This window comes from Pezoporus flaviventris, unplaced genomic scaffold (genome assembly GCF_033815535.1).
Source record: "Pezoporus flaviventris isolate CSIRO_AGI_PZ_B2104156 unplaced genomic scaffold, CSIRO_AGI_Pfla_v1 ptg000045l, whole genome shotgun sequence".
Taxonomy (NCBI): domain Eukaryota; kingdom Metazoa; phylum Chordata; class Aves; order Psittaciformes; family Psittacidae; genus Pezoporus; species Pezoporus flaviventris.
Window position 1 is genome coordinate 18,483,982 of NW_026892593.1, and position 19,114 is coordinate 18,503,095.

Below are 19,114 nucleotides of genomic sequence, written 5' to 3' on the forward strand. Positions count from 1 at the left end.
TACAGTAGGTATTGAGATTTCTGTTCTATAGTGTTGTAATAATTATCACATTTATTCTCTTCTGTACTGGCATATAATCTTTTAGAGATAAATCTATGGTTAAGCAAATAAATGGAGCACATTTGAAATTGGTGAGACTTAAAGATACTCAAAATGAGTCATAGAATATAAATGTTTTACTGAACAGTGTTATATGCATAAAGAATCATAGAATACTTGAGGTTATAAAGGACCTTTAATATCATTGAGTCAGACCATTAGCCTGATGTTGCCAAGTTCATCACTAAACAATGTCCCAAAGCATCACATCCATTTAAATACCTCTAGGGATGGTGACTCAGCCCCTTTCTTGGGCAGCCAGTTCCAATGTTTGACATCCCTTTCAGTGAAGAAATTCTTCCTTTCTAATATCCAGTCAAAACCTTCTGTGGTTCAGCTTGAAGCCATTTCCTCATGTCCTGTCACGTCTTACTTGGGAAGAGAGACCAACATCCACTTTGCTACAATCTTCTTTCAGCTAGTTGTAGAGAGCAGTAAGGTTTCCCCTGAGCCTTCTTTTCTCCAGGATAAACACCCCCAGTTTCCTCAGCCTCTCCAGTCAAATGGACCTCCCCAGTTAGCCAGGACAGCTGATAAATGACTGAAAGTGGCTCAGTGAGCATGTCCACCAGCTCCTTCAGTCACTTTGGATGGATCCCATCTGGCCTTACAGACCTGTGTGTATCCAAGTGGTGTAGTGGGTCGCTGACCTTTTCCCCTTGGATTATGTGGGCTTCATTATGAGCATGTTTTCTAGCTTGGGGGGCTGCATACCAGGAGAACAACTGGCCTTCCTATAAGGACAGAGGCAAGGAATGTATTAAGAACCTCAGCCTTTTCCTCATCCTTTGTCACTACATTTGTCCTCCAGCCAATAAAGTGTGTCGGTCCTCCTTAGCCCTGTTTTTGTTGCTAATGTATTTATAGGAACATTTTCTGTTACCTTTTATGCCAGTAGCCAGGTTAAGGTCTAGGTGGGCTTTGGCCTTTCTAATTTTTTCCCTGCATAACCTCATGGCATCCTGAGATCCTCCTGAGAGGCCTGCCCCTTCTTCCACTGGTCATAAATTCTCTCCTCTCCCTTCCTTCCCCCTCCTCAGGAAAGGCTAAGTACCCAAAATCAGAAATTCTGTTTCCAGCTGTACGGATTTATTTTGACACTATATTGTGTTTAAAGTTCCAGAAATTATTTGGAAAGGAGTATCTGATCTTCATCATTAATATACATACCTGCAACTTCCAGCTCAATTTAATTTATGTCTCAGCTGGAAAATTTATATCTGAACATTACACCTGTGTATTGATAAAGACTAGGCTTCATATAAGTATATGTGTGTATGTATATATATATGAGAGACTTACATAGAATATAAAATATTTATTTATTTATAGATTCTTAGAATCGGTGGATCTGCCCGACAGTCAGGATATGGAAAGCATGTCTTCAGTTGAAGTACGTGACTATTTTTACAGTGATGCAGGTAGGAAGAATTGAAAGCTGATATGCTGTTTCTTCTAACACATACATGGTCAAGATAAGATCACAGTTACTCCTTCTGTAAGTGTATAATGTTAGTTTCAGACACAAAGCTTTAGAGGATTCTTTTGGATTATTGGACTGGAAATTGACATTACCCTAACCTGTCTTGCAGCTGAAGCCTTTCATATACATGGAAAAATACTTTCATAGGAGGCAGTGAATAAATTATTAAACACAGGTGTTGTCTTATTCATACTATATTAGATTATAAAGCACTGATTAATTCCCTCTAAAGGGGGATTACTCAGAGGCAGACACTGAAAACACTACTAAACAGCTGCTTGTTTGAGGAGCCCTTGTAAAGCCATTGGATGGAAAATTGTTTCAGTGGCAGAGTTGCAAGGTGCAATGCCATGGAAAAGTAGTATTTTACAGACAGTTCTACAGTTCCCATATTATTCTTCTAGTGGTATTTTAAACCCAGAATAACTAAAAATGAATTAAACCTAATGCTGTTTGCACATAGTTTGCGTCTTTGCTTCTAGCTTTTAAAATCATATGGTACTTAGCCATTATTAACATACTGTGACACGGATATTTCTGAAAAAAAGGCAAGAATAAATCCCTGATGTCTAGACCATAACACTGCAAATTTAGAAATAATTTTGCACATATTTACTGTACTGTGCATGTGTAGTAGAGGTTGCTCAGAGAAGGCCCTAGGCAGTCCACAGTGCTTTTAGAATAATGTGTTTATGCTCTTGTCCAGAGGGATTACAGGGAAATAAATACAGTTTATGTTAGCAGTATCATTCACAGTATGCATTTGAAAAGTGTTCATTTTGATGGGCATTGCTTTTTTAATGTATACACTAATTTCTCCTCAAATATATTAACTTTTCATAATTAATGTTTGCTGCTTACTTTGCATTTTCCTTTTGCAGTATTGTTTCCATACATTATTGGGATCTTCATTTTCCTTTGTTCAGCTTTTGGTTTTATATATGTGTCTGTCTGCCTGTCTTATCTGTTTTTGTGTGCCCACATGGTAAAGAAGGAATGAAAATAATTAGGTAATTCTTCTTTATTTTAGATTTTGAATCAGACTTGAAGAGGTATCAGCAGTTACCTGTTACAGGTAGGAAACATTTTGACCTAAACATAGATTTTACTTTTACTAAATAACAAAAATATTTTTGAGACATCAGCTCAACAACATTTGTTGTGATTTACCTGAAAGACTGTAGTAGCATGTTATATTGATAAATTGAGGCTGTAACTGGGAAGGGAAGCTGGACAGTAAGAGAAAATGCATACTTGGAATGGCCATTTCCCATCTTACACATATTATGGTGTTTAATAGGTATGCACAGCTTTTTTTGTTTTGTCTTCATTATTTTACAGTATTAACGAGTCATCTGGATCTGAATAACACAGAACTGAAAACCATTCTGAGCAGCGCGGCTCCTCAGCAGTACCGCATTAGAGCAAAGCTGGGAACTTATAAACCCCAGAAGCTCTATCAGGCTGTTAAACTTCGTTGTTCCAAATGCAACTCTTTGTAAGTGTTTCACACAATAAAAGCAATTATGAATTGTTCTGTAGGTTTTGGGATGTCTAAATTTTTAGTGTATTTTCATCTTTTTTGTGTAACATGAGCTGAATGTAAATGTATTTCATTTTGAGCAAAGATTTGAAACTCACCGGTAATAGGAAAATTTGAAAATATCAGATTTGTTCCTTTTTTACAGAGTCCTTTGAGTGCTTTTGAAGAAAGAAGTTTTCTTTCTTTTCAGATTTAGCAGTGCAGTTTTTCCCATATTGAAGTTATATTGTAGATTTGAAATAGGATATGCAAAAAGGTATCGTAGTCTCCAAATGAATGAAAAAAGTATCTTTCACTGAAGTGTATCTTCCAGAGAGGGCATATTTTCTAGATCCAAAAATACCAGGGAAATACCATTAACCTTGGTATTTTGTCTTTTTTTCTGACCTGGGTCAACTCACTGACCGTTTTATCATTGCTTTTCTAAAAATGAAAGAAAGTTTGACCAGTTTGGTGGCCTTCTATGATGGGGCTACAGAACTGATGGACAGGGGTAGAGCAGTTGATGTCATCTACCTGGACTTTTGCAAAGTGTTTGACACTGTCCCACACCACATCCTCATCTCTAAATTGGAGAGACATCAATTTGATAGGTGGACCACTCAGTGGATAAAGAACTGGCTGGATGGCTGCACACAAAGAGTTGTGGTCAATGGCTCAGTGTCGAGCTGGAGACCAGTAACGAGTGGTGTCCCTCAGGGATCGGTGTTGGGACCGGTCTTGTTTAACATCTTTGTCGCTGACATGGACAGTGGGATTGAGTGCACCCTCAGCAAGTCTGCTGATGACACCAAGCTGTGTGGTTTGGTTGATACGCTGGAGGGAAGGAATGCCATTCAGAGGGACCTTGACACGCTTGTGAGGTGGGCTGATGCCAACCTCATGAAGTTTAACCATGCCAAGTGCAAGGTCCTACACCTGAGTCAGAGCAATCCCAGGCACAGCTACAGGTTGGGCAGAGAAGAGATTCAGAGCAGCTCTGCAGAGAAGGACTTGGGGGTGCTGGTTGATGAGAAAATGAACATGAGCCGGCTTCAGTGTGCGCTTGCAGCCCAGAAAGCCAACCGTATCCTGGGCTGCATCAAAAGGATTGTGACCAGCAGGTTGAAGGAGGTGATCCTGCCCCTCTACTCTGCTCTTGTGAGACCTCACCTGGAGTATTGTGTGCAGTTCTAGTGTCCTCGACATAAAAAGGACATGGAACTGTTGGAACAAGTCCAGAGGAGGGCCACGAGGATGATCAGGGGACTGGAGCACCTCCTGTATGAAGATAGGCTGAGGAAGTTGGGGCTCTTCAGCCTGGAGAAGAGAAGGCTGCGTGGAGACCTCATAGCAGCCTTCCAGTACCTGAACGGGGGGCTATAGGGATGCTGGGAATGGACTACTTGTTAGGAGCTGTTGTAACAGGACAAGGGGTAATAGGTTAAAACTTAAACAGGGGAAGTTCAAATTGGGTATAAGGAAGAAATTATTTATTGTAAGGGTGGTGAGGCACTGGAATGGGTTGCCCAGGGAGGTTGTGAATGGCAGTGTTCAAGGCCAGGTTGGAGAGAGCCTTGGGTAGCATGGTTTAGTGTGAGAGCTCCCTGCCAATGGCAGGGAGGGGGTGTTGAACTGGATGATCTTAAGGTCCTTTCCAACCCTGACTATTCTGTGATTCTATGATTCTAAGTCTGTTTGAAATGGCCTGGTTTTGATTAAACTACTGAGTGATGTGATACAGTCCTATTCTTGATCATCTGAATCCTGTGTCACTATTTTTGCCTGACTTAGCCTAGCATCTGTCCCAAGCAAGCAGTTTTATTGTTACTGGTGAAATTAAACTACTCTTTTCCTTAAAAGATGGCATGGTAGCATTCTCCTAACCTTTTAAAATTTTTTGTACAGTGAAAATATGTTACATACAAATATTACTGAGACAAGAAAATGCCTCTACTATCCTTCTCTGGATGCTAAGTCGTATGCTTGCCCCTTTAACAATATTGGTCCTTATCAGGTGTTGTTATAACATTCTCTTGGTTGCTAATGTAAGAGGAAATACTTCATCATTTTCACAGCATACATGGTCGTTATTACCAGGTATAAAAAGGAGAAAATTACTATCTCTCCTACTTTCCTTACTTTCTTGATATATTTGCCAACTCTGTAATAAGCAGATACAATTTATAGAATTTTTTTGTTCTGTATGAACTTTATCCTTATGCCAAAGTGAAAATTAGTGGATCTGTACTGCAGCCTGGATTTGGGTGAGTTAAGAGGCCCAGGAAGGAAACATTTAGAGACATAGTTCTCTCCTACATGTTCTGCTGGGGCAGAAGTTGTTTCCTGTTTTAGCGTATGCTGTGTTAGTATGAACTAATGACGTTCAATACAAGTTTGATTCTTTAACACTTGGTGCAGTAAGATGCACATAACACCTGGCATATAAAATCCTTGAGAGATTTATTTTTGTTTTTTTTAGACTTTGACTGGAAGTTTCTCTGTAAATAGCAAAATATCAATATATGTGGATAGTTTTATTAATGTGTCCACATTATGAAAGTTTCCACCCTCATGTGTAGCTTAGTTCAAAACCAATTCATTCCATTCCTGCCTCTGCAGGAAATCTACAGGCTGGCTGTAGAGGCTGGAAGAGTTTAATGAGTATATCTAGAAAGATGGCCTGTTATGTTAGGTCTAATGCTGTTGCATTTAAAATAGTAATCCAGGAACACAAGTGGAAAGAGTTCACATGAACAGCACTGTGTTCATGAAATGAAAGTTCAGGTCCCGGAAGACCTCTTGTGTGCCAGTTCTGTAGTCACAGCAGAAGAATTATCACCATCTGGTTTCAGAGGCAGGAATTATCCTGCTTACTGGTGGAAGCAGCTGCTCTTAGGTTTGAAAGTGAAATTGTCAGAATAATCTGCAGAAGTCAACTCTGAAGCTTGGCACCTACTTTCTTTCAGTGATTTCTGAAATAGCTTTTTCATTGTCTTTTTATCACGGTTCATATTCCTGAAGCGCTGTCTTGCTTAGGAGAAAACATTCAAAGGCATTTTTGTGTGCCAACCACTGGCTTTTTGCCTGTTGGTGGCAATATTGGTAAAATTTTGAATGACCTGCATTATTTCTCTGAGTAACAACTGGAAATGTACAAATGGTACATTCTAACGGAATAAGAAAGAAACTGTGGTGGTGCGGAGTTGCAGATTTTCCCTTTGCAGGACATACATGAAGCTATTGTGTGCCTGTCCTTCCGAACCCACCAGATATGCAAAATAAAATAGGCTAGAGCATAAAACTTGAAATTATATGAACTTACACAGTCTTTCCACTCTACTGAAATGGTATGCATTTATGTGGCCCTTTTAATATGGATTCAGGCCCAACTGAAATCATATAAAGCTTATATAGTTTATTTTCTTGCATGGATTTACATACATGTGGATGAAGTCGCAAGGCTGCCTCTGCGCCATAATCTTAAAATTAGATTACTTAGAGAATTTATTAACACAAAAATTAATTCTCTTGTCATAATTTGCTATACAACCACAAATGTCTAAGCTGATATAAACCAGTTATTTTTCCTGTATATACTTTAACTCTTATGTTTTAATATTTATTCAGAGTGCTATTGTCCTTGTTGCTACATTGCCTAAGGAGAAGCTTTTAGAGTTTACTTACTCACTTTGGAAATTGTTTTAGGCAAGATGTTCCACATGGAGATGAGTTGGCCTTGATTTTACAAGGATCTGCCATTCCTGCTCCAAACCCAGAATTACACAACACATCCTGGTATGATTCTGCAATGTGGACTACACAAGACCAGAAACAAAGGAAAATAGCTATCCATTTTGTAAGGCATGAAGAAATTCTTCAAGATCCTAAAAATTCATTGCTTATGATAGAAGGTAAGACAAATTGCAAATATATCACTTCCTACAACAGGGTGTCCACTCTGAGCATATATAAACTTAAGATATGTTGAAGTTGTATTCAAGTAGAGATGATCATAAAGGTGTCTTCAAAACCAAACAACTGGAACTTTAAGTTACTGTTGTGCAAACAGCAAAAAGTCATCTGTGAAAATCTTACATGATCTACTTTATACCAATAATTTTACTATTGTTTCTGCTAAAATTAACATCTCTGTTTTTTTTTCTAGCTGTGCTTACTGTTTTCTCAGTTCTGATTTGAGAACTCAGAGTCTTCAAAAAGAAAAAAAACAACTTTTTAGTATTAATGTGGAAAAGTTTTTTGAAAGCTTCTGATAATGCAAGCCTAGAATTAACTTTGTCAGCCTCTGGATGTCAGTGTTGTTTCAGACTAATAGAGCTTCTTGCAGCAGGAAGTATTTTTGGTTTTTATGAGATTTCCTCGGGGGACGAAAATAGCCACTGACTGTTTAAACAAAGCAATTTAGCAGTAATAAGGAATGTTTTGAATAGAAAACAATTGTATATAGCACCATTCTGAGTTTAAAACAAAGTCTTCAGTTGTGCTGAAGTGGTGGTGTGAATATGTCAGGTGGCCCTTTGTGTAAGGGTCAATGACAAAACCCCTTCTGTTTTATAGTTCTGTTTTATAGTTGTTCTAGAGTCAACTACTTCTGATAGTTGCTTTGTTTTAGACATTTTATGTTCCAAGCTGGATTTTTGTTTTATTTCCTTTTTTTTTCCTCAATCTAACCTTATCTTTGTGAAAACAAAAGAAAAAATAATCTATTTCTACTGTGTGTTCCTAAAATACCCCTCCCCCCATATATATATAAATCTTGGTAGATTTTTTTTTCGAGTATTGAAGTGCCAGCAGCTAAGTATTTCTGTATGTGGATACACATGCTTTATATTGGAGCACAAGGAAAAGGCATAATGAGTGTTTTCATGCTTTTCCCAGAGCACTGGTCATGAAGCCACATGCCATTTTAATATTTATCTCTAAAATTTTTGAGGTGGAGATTTTGAAGTCCCCATAGAAATTTTCCCAGCACTTTTCCAGATACAGACAACCCTCAAATGCCAAACATATGACTTTTATTAGACAGATGTAGTCTAGATTCTGCCCATTTGATAAACACAAGCAATTTGCTCTTCTGTAACACAGTATTCTTTCTTATAATCATGATGCTGAAGCAAGGACTTCTTTTTGAGTGTTTGGCATCTTTTGGGCTGGAATTGAGTAAATAGTTGGGTAATGGACAGAATTTTATGTGGCCCTCCACAGGGAGTGAGGGGAATCTATAACCATTGCTACAAACTTGTTGAACTGTTACAGTTAACATGAAGATTAACACTCTTGCGTATCCTCATTATTTGTATGTGAGATCGCTGTGATTCATGCCATTATCAATCCTTGCCAATTTTCTGTGGTTTATGCCAGTCTCTTAGAAGCCAGAATACATTTGCTTGATGTAGCTTCTTACTACAGCAAATTTGAAACTCTAGAGACCTTTTAGCCATGTCAGTTAAAACTGAGTTTTGTATGTTAATCCCTTGAATGAGAGTTCAAGTATACATGAGAGGCTTTATATGTCTCACTGTACTTGGAGGACCTTTATTTTATAACGTTTTGGGAAGCCATTTCAAATATTTGTGCCTCTGTTTTCTTTGGGTTTTTTTTTTGTTTGTTTTACTAGAAGTTAAGTTTATTGAAGATGTTTCCTGCTGTGCATTTTTCAATCACCAGTAATAATACAATTTTATTGATTTTATTTTCTTGTCACTTGTATTGCACAGGTAATAAGTATATGTGATAAATATTTTACAATCCAGTGTCCTAATTATTTGTCATAAATTCTTTGAAGCACCTTATAGTTAGTGGTAAACAACACAGTTGTAGAATACATTTATTTTAAAACAGCTTGCTCTCTTTTTTAGCTGTTGTTCACAAGCTGATTAAATCATATATTTTTATTAAACTACGTCCAAATAACTGCTCTCTATGTTTTAAATTAATAAATTTAACCACATTTCCACTGAATTGCTGAAATGTCAAAAAGATTCTTTAATCAGTTCTGCAGTCCATACTATAGAGACAGAAGGCAGGTTATTCTGTGACTTACAATAAATTTGAACCTTTTCCTGTCACTGGAACTGGAAAATCTTAGGATACCAGCTGTTAGTATGTTAAATTTCTTCTGTGTTCATAGCATGGCCCCAGTTTAGTGGCACTCAAATTAGCATGAAATTTGGTTGTTCTGCGTTTCCCACCTCATGTCAGTTATGACATGGTTGAATTATTACTTTTTCATAAACTGCTACTTAAAAATTAATAGATTTTAGGAGCAATTGCAAATAGTTTGTTTTTTTTTCTCTCTAAGTTGCTGGTAAAATCATAGTAGAAGTTATATGAAGATGATGCTAACTAAATACAACTTCATGGTTGCAATGATAGCTATGAGGAAGATATTAAGGTATCTGCTCTCATTAATGTCCATCTTTGATTCTTTATTGAGTCTGTTGTTGAGTAGGAGTGAGAAGGTAATGGATCAATTTCTCAGTTCTCAATAGTGGATCTCAATTTCTGTTGAAGGTCCTGAAATCAGTATCTTACTAGCCAGGAACTGCAAGTTGTTTGATTTATTCTTGATTACAGTTTCAAAAAACCCACTATGTTTTTCTTTTTTTTTAATAGGTGGAACATTAAAAGAAATCTGGAAGCTTACAAAGAAATTTAAATGTGTTATTCCTGTGAGATCCACAGAACATGATCTTGACTTATTAGATCTTTCAGTTCCTTTTCTTTTCCAAGGGAACATAAAATATTATGGGTAGGTTAAAAGTATTTGTTGATATTTTAGTAGCAGCAGTAATAAATAGATTCAGGTTTTTTCAGTAATTCAAAACACGGTGCTCAAGGCATAACTTACCCAAAGATTCTTTGATGCAGATTACATAATGTGATCATCAGTACTAAGCTCAGGGATGAAGTGCCATACTACTACTTTGTTTCAAAGGACTCAACTGCAACTGGGCTTTATCTTGCTCTATAAGTTTTATGACCTTAATGATGCAGTGTCCCAGGTTCAGTCTTCCCTGTGAGGTGAGGGTACGGCAGTATGCTACAGAGACAAAAACACACATGTGAACCTCTTTAGGCTGCAGAATTCCTTAATAGTCCACTTTTAGTCCATATCTTCCATTTTCTGGCCAGAAAAATACATTAAATACATTTTCTGGTCTTACACATTAGGCTAAAGTCAATACATTTGTTTGTTTAAAATTGCATGCTGGCGGTTTTTTGTACACGCACGATATTTAAGTAGAGACCTAGGAAATAATTTCAGGCTGTCAATCCACATCTCATTCTCTCTTATTCTTAGTGTTGAGAAAGCTTGGGTTTGGGAAGAAATAAGGGATTTTCAGGGCCTGTTGTGATAGGACAAGGGGTGCTGATTTTAGACTAAAAGAGGGGAGATTCAGGCTGGACTTGAGGAAGAAATTATTTACCATGAGGATGGTAAAATACTGGAATGGGTTGCCCAAATTGGTGGTAAATGCACCATCCCTGGTGACATTCAAGGCCAGGCTGGATGTGGTTCTGGGCAACCTGATCTAGTCGAAGATGTTCCTGCTCATTGCAGGAGGTTGGACTAGATGAGCTTTGAACTCCTTTCAAACCCAAACCATTCTGTGATTCTGTGATTTTGGACAGCCTTTTCTAACCATTTGACATTTATTGAGATCCACAACACTATGAAGTGCCTTACCTATTTGTGGCTATCAGTCACTGTAAGACAACTTCAGGGGGGTTCTAAATTCCACAGATCCAAGGCTGTGCAATATGGTACATCCATCTAGGTCTGGTATTGGAGCCATGTTATGCAATACGGTGCTCCTGCTCAATGAGAGCTAGCAGTAGTATGTTCTCCCACACACAGCAGCATGCATTTACCAAGCTCAGGTATGGGAATCTACTTCATGCAAGCTATTGAGTCCTCCTTCCCAGCAATTCTAGTAAGTTCAAGCAGAGCAGAGTTGCACTACTTCAGTCCTGTAAGCAGTAAAAAAATTTCTGTGCAGAAATACTGCATGTTTCACATGACCCTAAAGTTTCCCATAAGGCCCTGATAAAACTGAATGCATATAATTATTTCTCTTTGCCATATATTGTTTTGCTCTTTTGGCCGTTTACAGGTATTTTTTTAAATAAAGACAATATATAGGTATTCCTACTGAGACTGATCACCAGTACAAACTATTTCCCCTTGCACTTTCATAATCCATGTATTTTCCCAGCTAAGGACAATTTGCCTTCAGATGTTTTCTGTTTAAATGGCTGTATTGTAGAAACCAACTCTCTAGAACATACTCCATGATTGTTTATAGGATGTTTACGAAAGAGCCTCACAAGAATGGTGACAGCTCAGAGCTTTGTTCCATGTGCTTTTTTTATCACTAGCATATATTTAGCGAAGTCTAAAAAAGATTCTGGATAGTGTAATGAAATGCAAATTTATTTTTGCTATAGCAGTGAGCTTGGATAACTGTATAAGTATTTATGCGTGTGCATATATGCATGCGTATTCATATATAAATATAAAAATCATAAACACACGTGCATATAAAAAATTCCCTGGCTCAGTTACTGTATTGAAGTTTGGTGGGTTTTTTAAAGGAAAAAAAGTAGCTTCATTGAGCTTGACTTTATATCACTTGAACAAAACCAGTGCTTTTGATTTTTATGACACATTTTGCATCTAATTCTAAAAGGTAAAAAATGTCTGGTTTGTTCTAACTGTAATATACTAGTGCAACAGCTTAATTTGGAAAAAATAATAGTTGTTCGGTAATTTTATTCCTTGAGGCAAATGAGAACAATGTTAAATACAGTTCTCCAACATTTTTATCCACTTACAACATTTGCTGTGTCTCATGTAAAATTTATAATTACTGTTGTAAATACAAGTAATAAGAAACATTGTTTTAATAACTCATAGTTAATATTTTTTAACATGCGTAAAGCCAAATTTCTCTTCTAACCTTGTTGTGTTTTTAGTGTGCTACAAATTCAGATTCGTTCCTGCTTTTACAAAGTTAGGTGTTGTTTGTATTGATAAACAGCAAAGTGGTGGCATATGAATGTATATTTAGCAATGTAGTGATCTTATAATCGTAGAATAGTTTGGGTTGGAAGGGACTTAAAGATCAGCTAGTTTCAGCCCTCCTGCCGTGGGCAGGGGTACTTTCCACTAGACCAGATTGCTCAAAGCGCCATCTAACCTGGCCTTGAACACTGCCAGGGATGGGGCAGCAACAGCTTCTCTGGGCAGCCTGTGCCAGGGCCTCACCACCCTCACAGTAAAGAACTTCTTACTAATGCCCAATCTGAATCTACCCTCTTTCAGTTTAAAGCCATTCTCCTTTGACCTATCACTACACAGCCTTGTAAAAAGCCTCTCCCCACATTTCTTACCGTCCCCCTTTAGGTAATGGAAGGCTGTTCTAAAGTCTCCCCAGAGCCTTCTCTTCTCCAGGCTGAACAACCCTGACTCTCTCACCTTAGATACACAGTTTTCCTCCCTCCTGTTCACCGAGGTGATCTTTTCCAGACCAACATTTTATTTCTCTGCAGGGATAATTCAAAAGGAGTATTAAGGGGTTTGGTGTGGTCTAAAGCTCGTTTATCTGGTAAAACAGTTATTTTAAACAGCAATAAAAATACTTTTGCACTCCCACTGAGTGCAAATCAAAAAGAAAATCAGATTTCTTTTTTTTTTTTTTCCTGTGCAGAAACTTCTAGTATAAACAAATCAGTGTTTGCTTAGTCTCAGTATCTTGTTTTAAATGCTAGGTGCAAGCAGTGTTCAACTCCAAAGCCTATCAAGAGTCTAAGTTCCATGGTAGCAGAAAAACAACAACCATCATGGGAACCAACTGAAATAGCACAAGGTCAGTTGACGTGTTATTGTCCTGAACTACTGTTGTGCCTTGATTCTGAAGTGTTTATGTGAAGTGGTTTGGTTTCTGGGTTACAGTTTTGTACAGGAAGTATGTCATTTATGGTTATGTTTGAGCATGACGCTGTAAAATTAATTCACCTTTACCAGTTAAAATAATATTTTTCCTTTTGAAACTGTCACACTATTAATTAAATGATTTTACATGTTAGTTTCCTTTACCATAGGTGTCCCTAGTAACATGTATTGTGGCACATCACAAATGTGATGAATTTTTGGTTGCAGATGTCAGTTTTAAACTTGTACATGCTTGCAGTCCTAAAAGTTAGTCTTGCTTTTCCTTTTGAAGATATATTTTTTGTGACCTAAAGATGGCTATTGCAAGTTAGACGTTTTTTTCTTCTGTAAGCATAATTGATCCTAAGCATATTCCAGAGAGTCTGCAAGAAATAATATTTAAATTAAAGGAATTACACTGTAGCACATGTGTTACATGCTTTGTGTTACTTTATGTAGGCAATACATTCAAATGCTGAACATAAAATAGAGCTTAAAACTTCACATTAAAGAAAAGGAATGTTCTCATGCTTATCCATTCATGTTCTAACATACTAATTTGTAATATCTAGTAGTATCTAAGCTTAGTAGAAGTTTTATTAAAGAAAAAAACTATTCGAGCAGTACAGTGATTCTCTTAAATGAACTGTTATATTTGCTTAAATAAAAATAAAAAATAACTGGCAGTGTTACAGCATCTGCAATTGACATTTAATTCTCAAAATGAAAGCAATATTCATTAAATGCTTTCTGCATTTAAACTATTTTTTATTTAGTACTCTTTTATCATCTCTATTTTCAGATTAATTGTAACCTGCAAGTATATCAGATCAGTTGAACATAAAATGACTAGCCAGTTTAAATAGATGTACCCAGAAAAGACTGATGAAGAGTTGCAATAACTTTGGATGTTTAAGATATTCTGTGTTTGCAGCATGACAGTTACTGCTGCCAGTGAGAGAATGACTACAGTCATTTACGTATGTTGGAATGTTTTCAGAACTGCCAGCAGTTTTCCTGAATAAGGCTTTGCCTGGTAGTTTTTACTGCATCATATGAAAGAATTTTTTTCCTCAGAAGATATGTTTTCAGGTGGAATGGCAGCTTACTATCACTGAATTAAGAACAAGTCTCCTTTAATCTTCAGTGGATAAAAGGAGGAGGAGGAACCTACCAAGGTAGTATCTAAGATCTAAGCAAATATTAGCATTTCTTTTACTAGGATGAGAATAAGTGCTTAAAAAAAAAATTCTCTGTGTTCATAGACTGATCTGTTGAAGTGTTTCTAGGCAGATTGCAATGCACTCTCAAAATACAAACCACTTCTTGCTATTCAGAGCCTTTTTTTTTTTTTGGCTTCTCAATTTATACTTTTAATGGCAGTCTTCAAAGTCAGTTTCTGTTAAAGGAAGACTATTGTCAGCTTGAGTTGTTATAGTTTGTCTTGCGTACTGATTCTAAGACACAAATTGATCATTTTTCTTTTAAATTCAGTTTTAGGCATTGAGCCACTCCAGTATGTTTTTATTATGAAGTTTACACTGGTTGATGGAACAGGAGCACTAGATGCATACCTTCTTGACTATGTAAGTAAATATAGGTAAAAGTAGACTGTACAGATTATGTGGCTTTGGATTTTACTGGTTTTCAAAATAGCAAGTGTATGTACAGAAATATTCATTCTATGTTACCTGCAGTGTTTTGCAAGGACAGGTGCAAGTGCTGTAATGTCCATCAATGAAGATATATGGAATGTAATTTTTAGTAACCAGAGCTGGTCATTACTTCCTACATCTCTAATTTGGGGTTGAAGATGAATTGTATATGTGTGGCATCCTCCTTAGGGAATTTACTCCTTTAGATGTATTTTTGTGTGCAGTAGAAATATCTGTTGCTCTGTACTTTGTGGGTTTTTTTTCCTCTTTTGTTTTACCTTTTATGGTTTTTTTGCTTGGTTGGTTTGTCTTGGTTTTTATACACACATGCATATGCCCATTATAGTTACTACCCTAAATTTTGAGATGGTATGTCAATAATTTTAAAAAAGTGAGAAGAGCTTGGCAAAGAATAGAATTATAATATAAAATAGATTAGTATTATATTATTCCTTTTGTCTTTCTATAAGTGCATTTTGATTCCAGCAGTTCATAGTTGGGAATATCAGGATCTCACAATACACTTTGGAGTAATCTGTCTACCCAAATGGAAAATAGTGTAGTGGCACTTCAGAATTACAACTTTATCCAAAATAAGACAGAGAAACAATTTAGTGGGAATATTTTTTTCACACAACAATGCTAATTAATGTGTGTATATATATATATATATATATATATATATATATATATCTCTACAAGTTTTCCACCATTATGCTAAGAGACTTTGAAGGGAATACTCTTCCGTTAATTTTAAGACTGTAAGGAAAAATATTTGGAAAACCTGTGTGTTTTCTTTAAATACAGTGTATTAGCAGCCAAGGAGGTAAAAGACTGCAATCCCCATTTCAGCTAGTCGACTTTTCCTTCTACTACTGTCCTTTTCTCTTTTTATATCGAGAAACTAAACTGCAAAAAGAAAGTGGGGGGAAAGATTTTTAAACCGTGTCTTGATGAAGAATTCTAAAAATCTCCATTTCAGGGTAGCTCAGATTCTTAAATGCTTAGTACTACAGCTTGGCTGCAGGAAAAATAAAACCAGAGTTTCTTCTGAAATGCCAGCTGCTAGCCTTCCTGGTGGTGGCACTTCAAAGACAAGCCAGTACCTTCCAAGCCTAAACTTGGGTCCTCCAGCACCACCTGAGAAGGAACTGGGATACTTTGAAATGCAACTTCACTAATTTCCAGTCATGCTTCTGCTGGAATGCTCTCGGTTCTTTTCTTTCCTCTCCTCTTTATAGGAAAAGGCATTGAAGGAAAAGAATTTAAAAGTTTTATAGTCAGAAGAAGAATTGGAAGAGTAAGAGGAAAAAGTAGTTGTCTGTCAAGGTTGCTACTGGATTATCTGCTAAATTGTGATCACTTCCAAAAAACATGTCACAGAAAAATTACACAAAGGCAGATAATTCTGTATTTGTATCTTTTAACAAAAAGAAGTGCCATCAAAAACCTTAGCTCACTTTGAGAAAAGAAGTTTTTGAGTCTTTAGGGATACAAAATCAGGTAACAAACAGAAAAAATAAAATGGTACTTCTGTGAGTCATGCTTACTGCATATGTTTTTAAAATACACAGAAAAGGTTTATGTGGCATGTTCCATTCTTTATCTCACTCCTCCAATCAGACTTATACTGCAGGATACCTTTCTTTCTCCATAGTTTCTAAAACTGTCCAAAAATGATAGTTGCGCTAAGGGGGCTCCACTTGTATGAAGCCAGATTACAGTCCCCCCTTGTTTTCAAGTCACTTTGTTCTTCTCAAAATGCTCTACTCACAGCGGTGAGCGACTGTTGAGGAGGATTGAACATCCTCTCTGGCTATAACACTGTTTGCTTGTGGAGGTTTATGAGAAATGTTTGCCAGTTATATGTGTGCTCTCTGGGTGGCTCTAGTCCCTGAATACTCAGGGGTACTGAAATACAGACTTGATTTTTTTTTTTTTTTTTTTTAATTTTTATGACAGTTTGTTTTTTTTCTGTATCTGAACAGTTGTAGAAATAATATTGTTCTTCTGTTGTGTTGCCTATCTGGATAATTTTAAGTTTCTTAATTATAAAAAAAGCATGCAGTGAGGGTTCTGGCTAATGATTTCTTATCCCTTTTCCAACACCTCATACTTTTGTGTTCTCCTCCAGGAAAAGTTCTTCAAAATTCCTGCCTCTGAAATCTTAACTACTGATTTTCTTCAGCAGAAGATGCAGATGATCATGAATGCGCTCTGTCCTCCAGGAGGAAAATTAGGTCAGCTTGCTGATATTTTAAAAGGGGAACGGGAAGGGAAAGGGTCTTTCAGTCTGCTATTGCATATGCAAAGTCTTAGAATTCATATTACGCATGGGCAAAACTCAGAACAGAGAAATGCAGGAGTTGGTAAGAAAAGTTCCAGTTATTTGTTCAGTACATTCCTATAATAGTAGGACTTCCTTTTGAGAAACAAAAGCAGTGGTTCAGTAAATTCACATGTAGCATGCAGCGATATGCGAATACAGTCATGACTATGCAGGCACCAACGTGTCATTTGTATTCATATGGAAGTTAACCAGAACACCCTCGTACTGTCACAACACATTAGGGAAAACTGAAAAGGAATTTGGCACATGGCACATGCTTTGGATGAGGTTCTAGTTTTGAATGCTCATCTGATTTAGAGCATCCCTTACTGCAGCAGACTTCCATGGAAATTGAGCAAGAACTTAATCCAAACCCAAGCACAGATGGTTTTGTGCAGTGTTTCACTTGTGGCAGAAAGTAGCTCTGCATGAACTGCACATACCCAAAGTAGCTGTATGTCCCTGCCACAGCTTCAACCTTTGGAATGTATTCCCTCTAAGCACCTGGCTGTCAATGACCACCATAACTCTGCTAGGGTCTTTACCATACCTATAAAAAGTGGCCCTGCTGTAAAGGGGGTCAAGGATGTTACCTTTGAGACCAATAACATTGTCTCATTGAGACACATGGAAATGTGTCTTATCACTGGAAAGTCTTTATATGCGCTTTGCTGTGGTACAACTACTGGTACCAAGTGCTTCAGGGAGGTGCTGGGGTGGGGAGGGCAAGGCTTGGGAATTTGTCACTGAGCACCATTTCAGATGGCATGAGAAATTTTAAGGTACAAATTGGAATTTCAAAATCAGTAATTCATATATTTTCCTATTAACTGTTGTATAAATTTAGATATCCTAGTAAAGATCCTACCCAAATAATACTTCTGTCCTATAAAAAATAGAAATTAGTATTCAACAATAATTTTGGTTCTGTTTATAGATGACTTGCCATGGCTGGAATGCTTCATCAAGTCCTATAATGTCAGAGATGCAATGAATCATCAAGTTTATTACCAAATTTTTGACACTACAATTGTTGAAGATGTTATATAGTGATGTGTTGCTAATTGGATTCTTACTGGATTACTTCCTGTTTTGGGATCGGAGACTGTATGAAAAATATTTGTTCCTTTCTTGGAATTCAACCTGTATATATGAAGTTTCAGTTTGTATATTAATGTGAATGGAAATTATGCTTTGATGTATTTACTACTTTCCTGGAATACAGCCTTATGATCTGAGTGCAAGGGCAGGTGCTAAGCTTTTCAGTGGAAGCTGCTTGGCTCAGGCCAAGGTAGGCAGTCTAGTATTCACCTGTCCTTCAAGAAGGCAGCGATAAGGTTACTCTAAACTGTGTTTTACTCAGAAAGTACAGTCAGAATGTTGCTGCTTTGTTCATTTCTGTTTTAAAATAAACAAGGTCAGCAGAGATAAGGAAAAGGAGCTCTTCAGTAAACTTCTCAAGACAGCTTTGTGCAAGCATGTGTTACTGTTCTCAGCCAGTTTGATGGGGAGGTTGGCCATTTTTAGACTAATTTGATTTTGCACCGATACATACGTTTAGACAGAACTCTTCCTGATAATCATGAAGGTAATTGCTGTGTGCACCAGTTACTGTAAATTTTGATGGAGATATGAATGTGACCGTGTAATGACTATCACTAAAATTAAAGTCAAGCTATGAAAGTAAGGTAAAATCGTAAAATGAATATTGACATTCACTAGAACATAATGATTTTTTTAAGGTGGCCCTACTGGGTGCCAGAGTTGTTAGCATGCTTATTAGCTGGGTGTGTGTTTTCAAAGGCTCTCACATGTCTGTCTGAATTTATTGTCAGATTACACTGCCCAGATCTGCCTTTTCTGCCTTTTCTGTCTTACATAATCAGATTATATGACTAAATTTAGAGTTACAGAACTGATCTAGTGGCTTAAAAATACTACTGGGCTAGAAAAATTACTCAGTGGTTTTACTTTGCATTCAGAAGTCTGTAGAACAAATTCGGGACATGTTTCTCCAAGGATTATTGGCGTAGAAATCACTGTCAAATCAAATGCTTTCCATCAGAGC

The 19,114-nt window shown here is 37.0% G+C and overlaps 1 protein-coding gene across 3 annotated transcripts in view; it reads left to right on the forward strand.

Annotated features, from left to right (window-relative positions):
• POT1 (protection of telomeres 1) overlaps nucleotides 1-18,888 on the forward strand; it is a 66,778-nt gene extending 47,890 nt beyond the window's left edge. For all 3 annotated transcript variants that reach the window (XM_061467553.1, XM_061467555.1, XM_061467554.1), the window contains 9 exons: nucleotides 1,432-1,520; nucleotides 2,613-2,657; nucleotides 2,924-3,080; nucleotides 6,813-7,018; nucleotides 9,741-9,876; nucleotides 12,900-12,997; nucleotides 14,557-14,648; nucleotides 16,852-16,957; nucleotides 17,984-18,888. In XM_061467553.1, the coding sequence (XP_061323537.1) occupies nucleotides 1,432-1,520; nucleotides 2,613-2,657; nucleotides 2,924-3,080; nucleotides 6,813-7,018; nucleotides 9,741-9,876; nucleotides 12,900-12,997; nucleotides 14,557-14,648; nucleotides 16,852-16,957; nucleotides 17,984-18,096 (1,042 nt within the window). In that variant the 3' untranslated portion in view covers nucleotides 18,097-18,888. The remainder of the gene's footprint in view (nucleotides 1-1,431; nucleotides 1,521-2,612; nucleotides 2,658-2,923; nucleotides 3,081-6,812; nucleotides 7,019-9,740; nucleotides 9,877-12,899; nucleotides 12,998-14,556; nucleotides 14,649-16,851; nucleotides 16,958-17,983) is intronic.
• The last annotated feature ends 226 nt before the right edge of the window (nucleotides 18,889-19,114 follow it).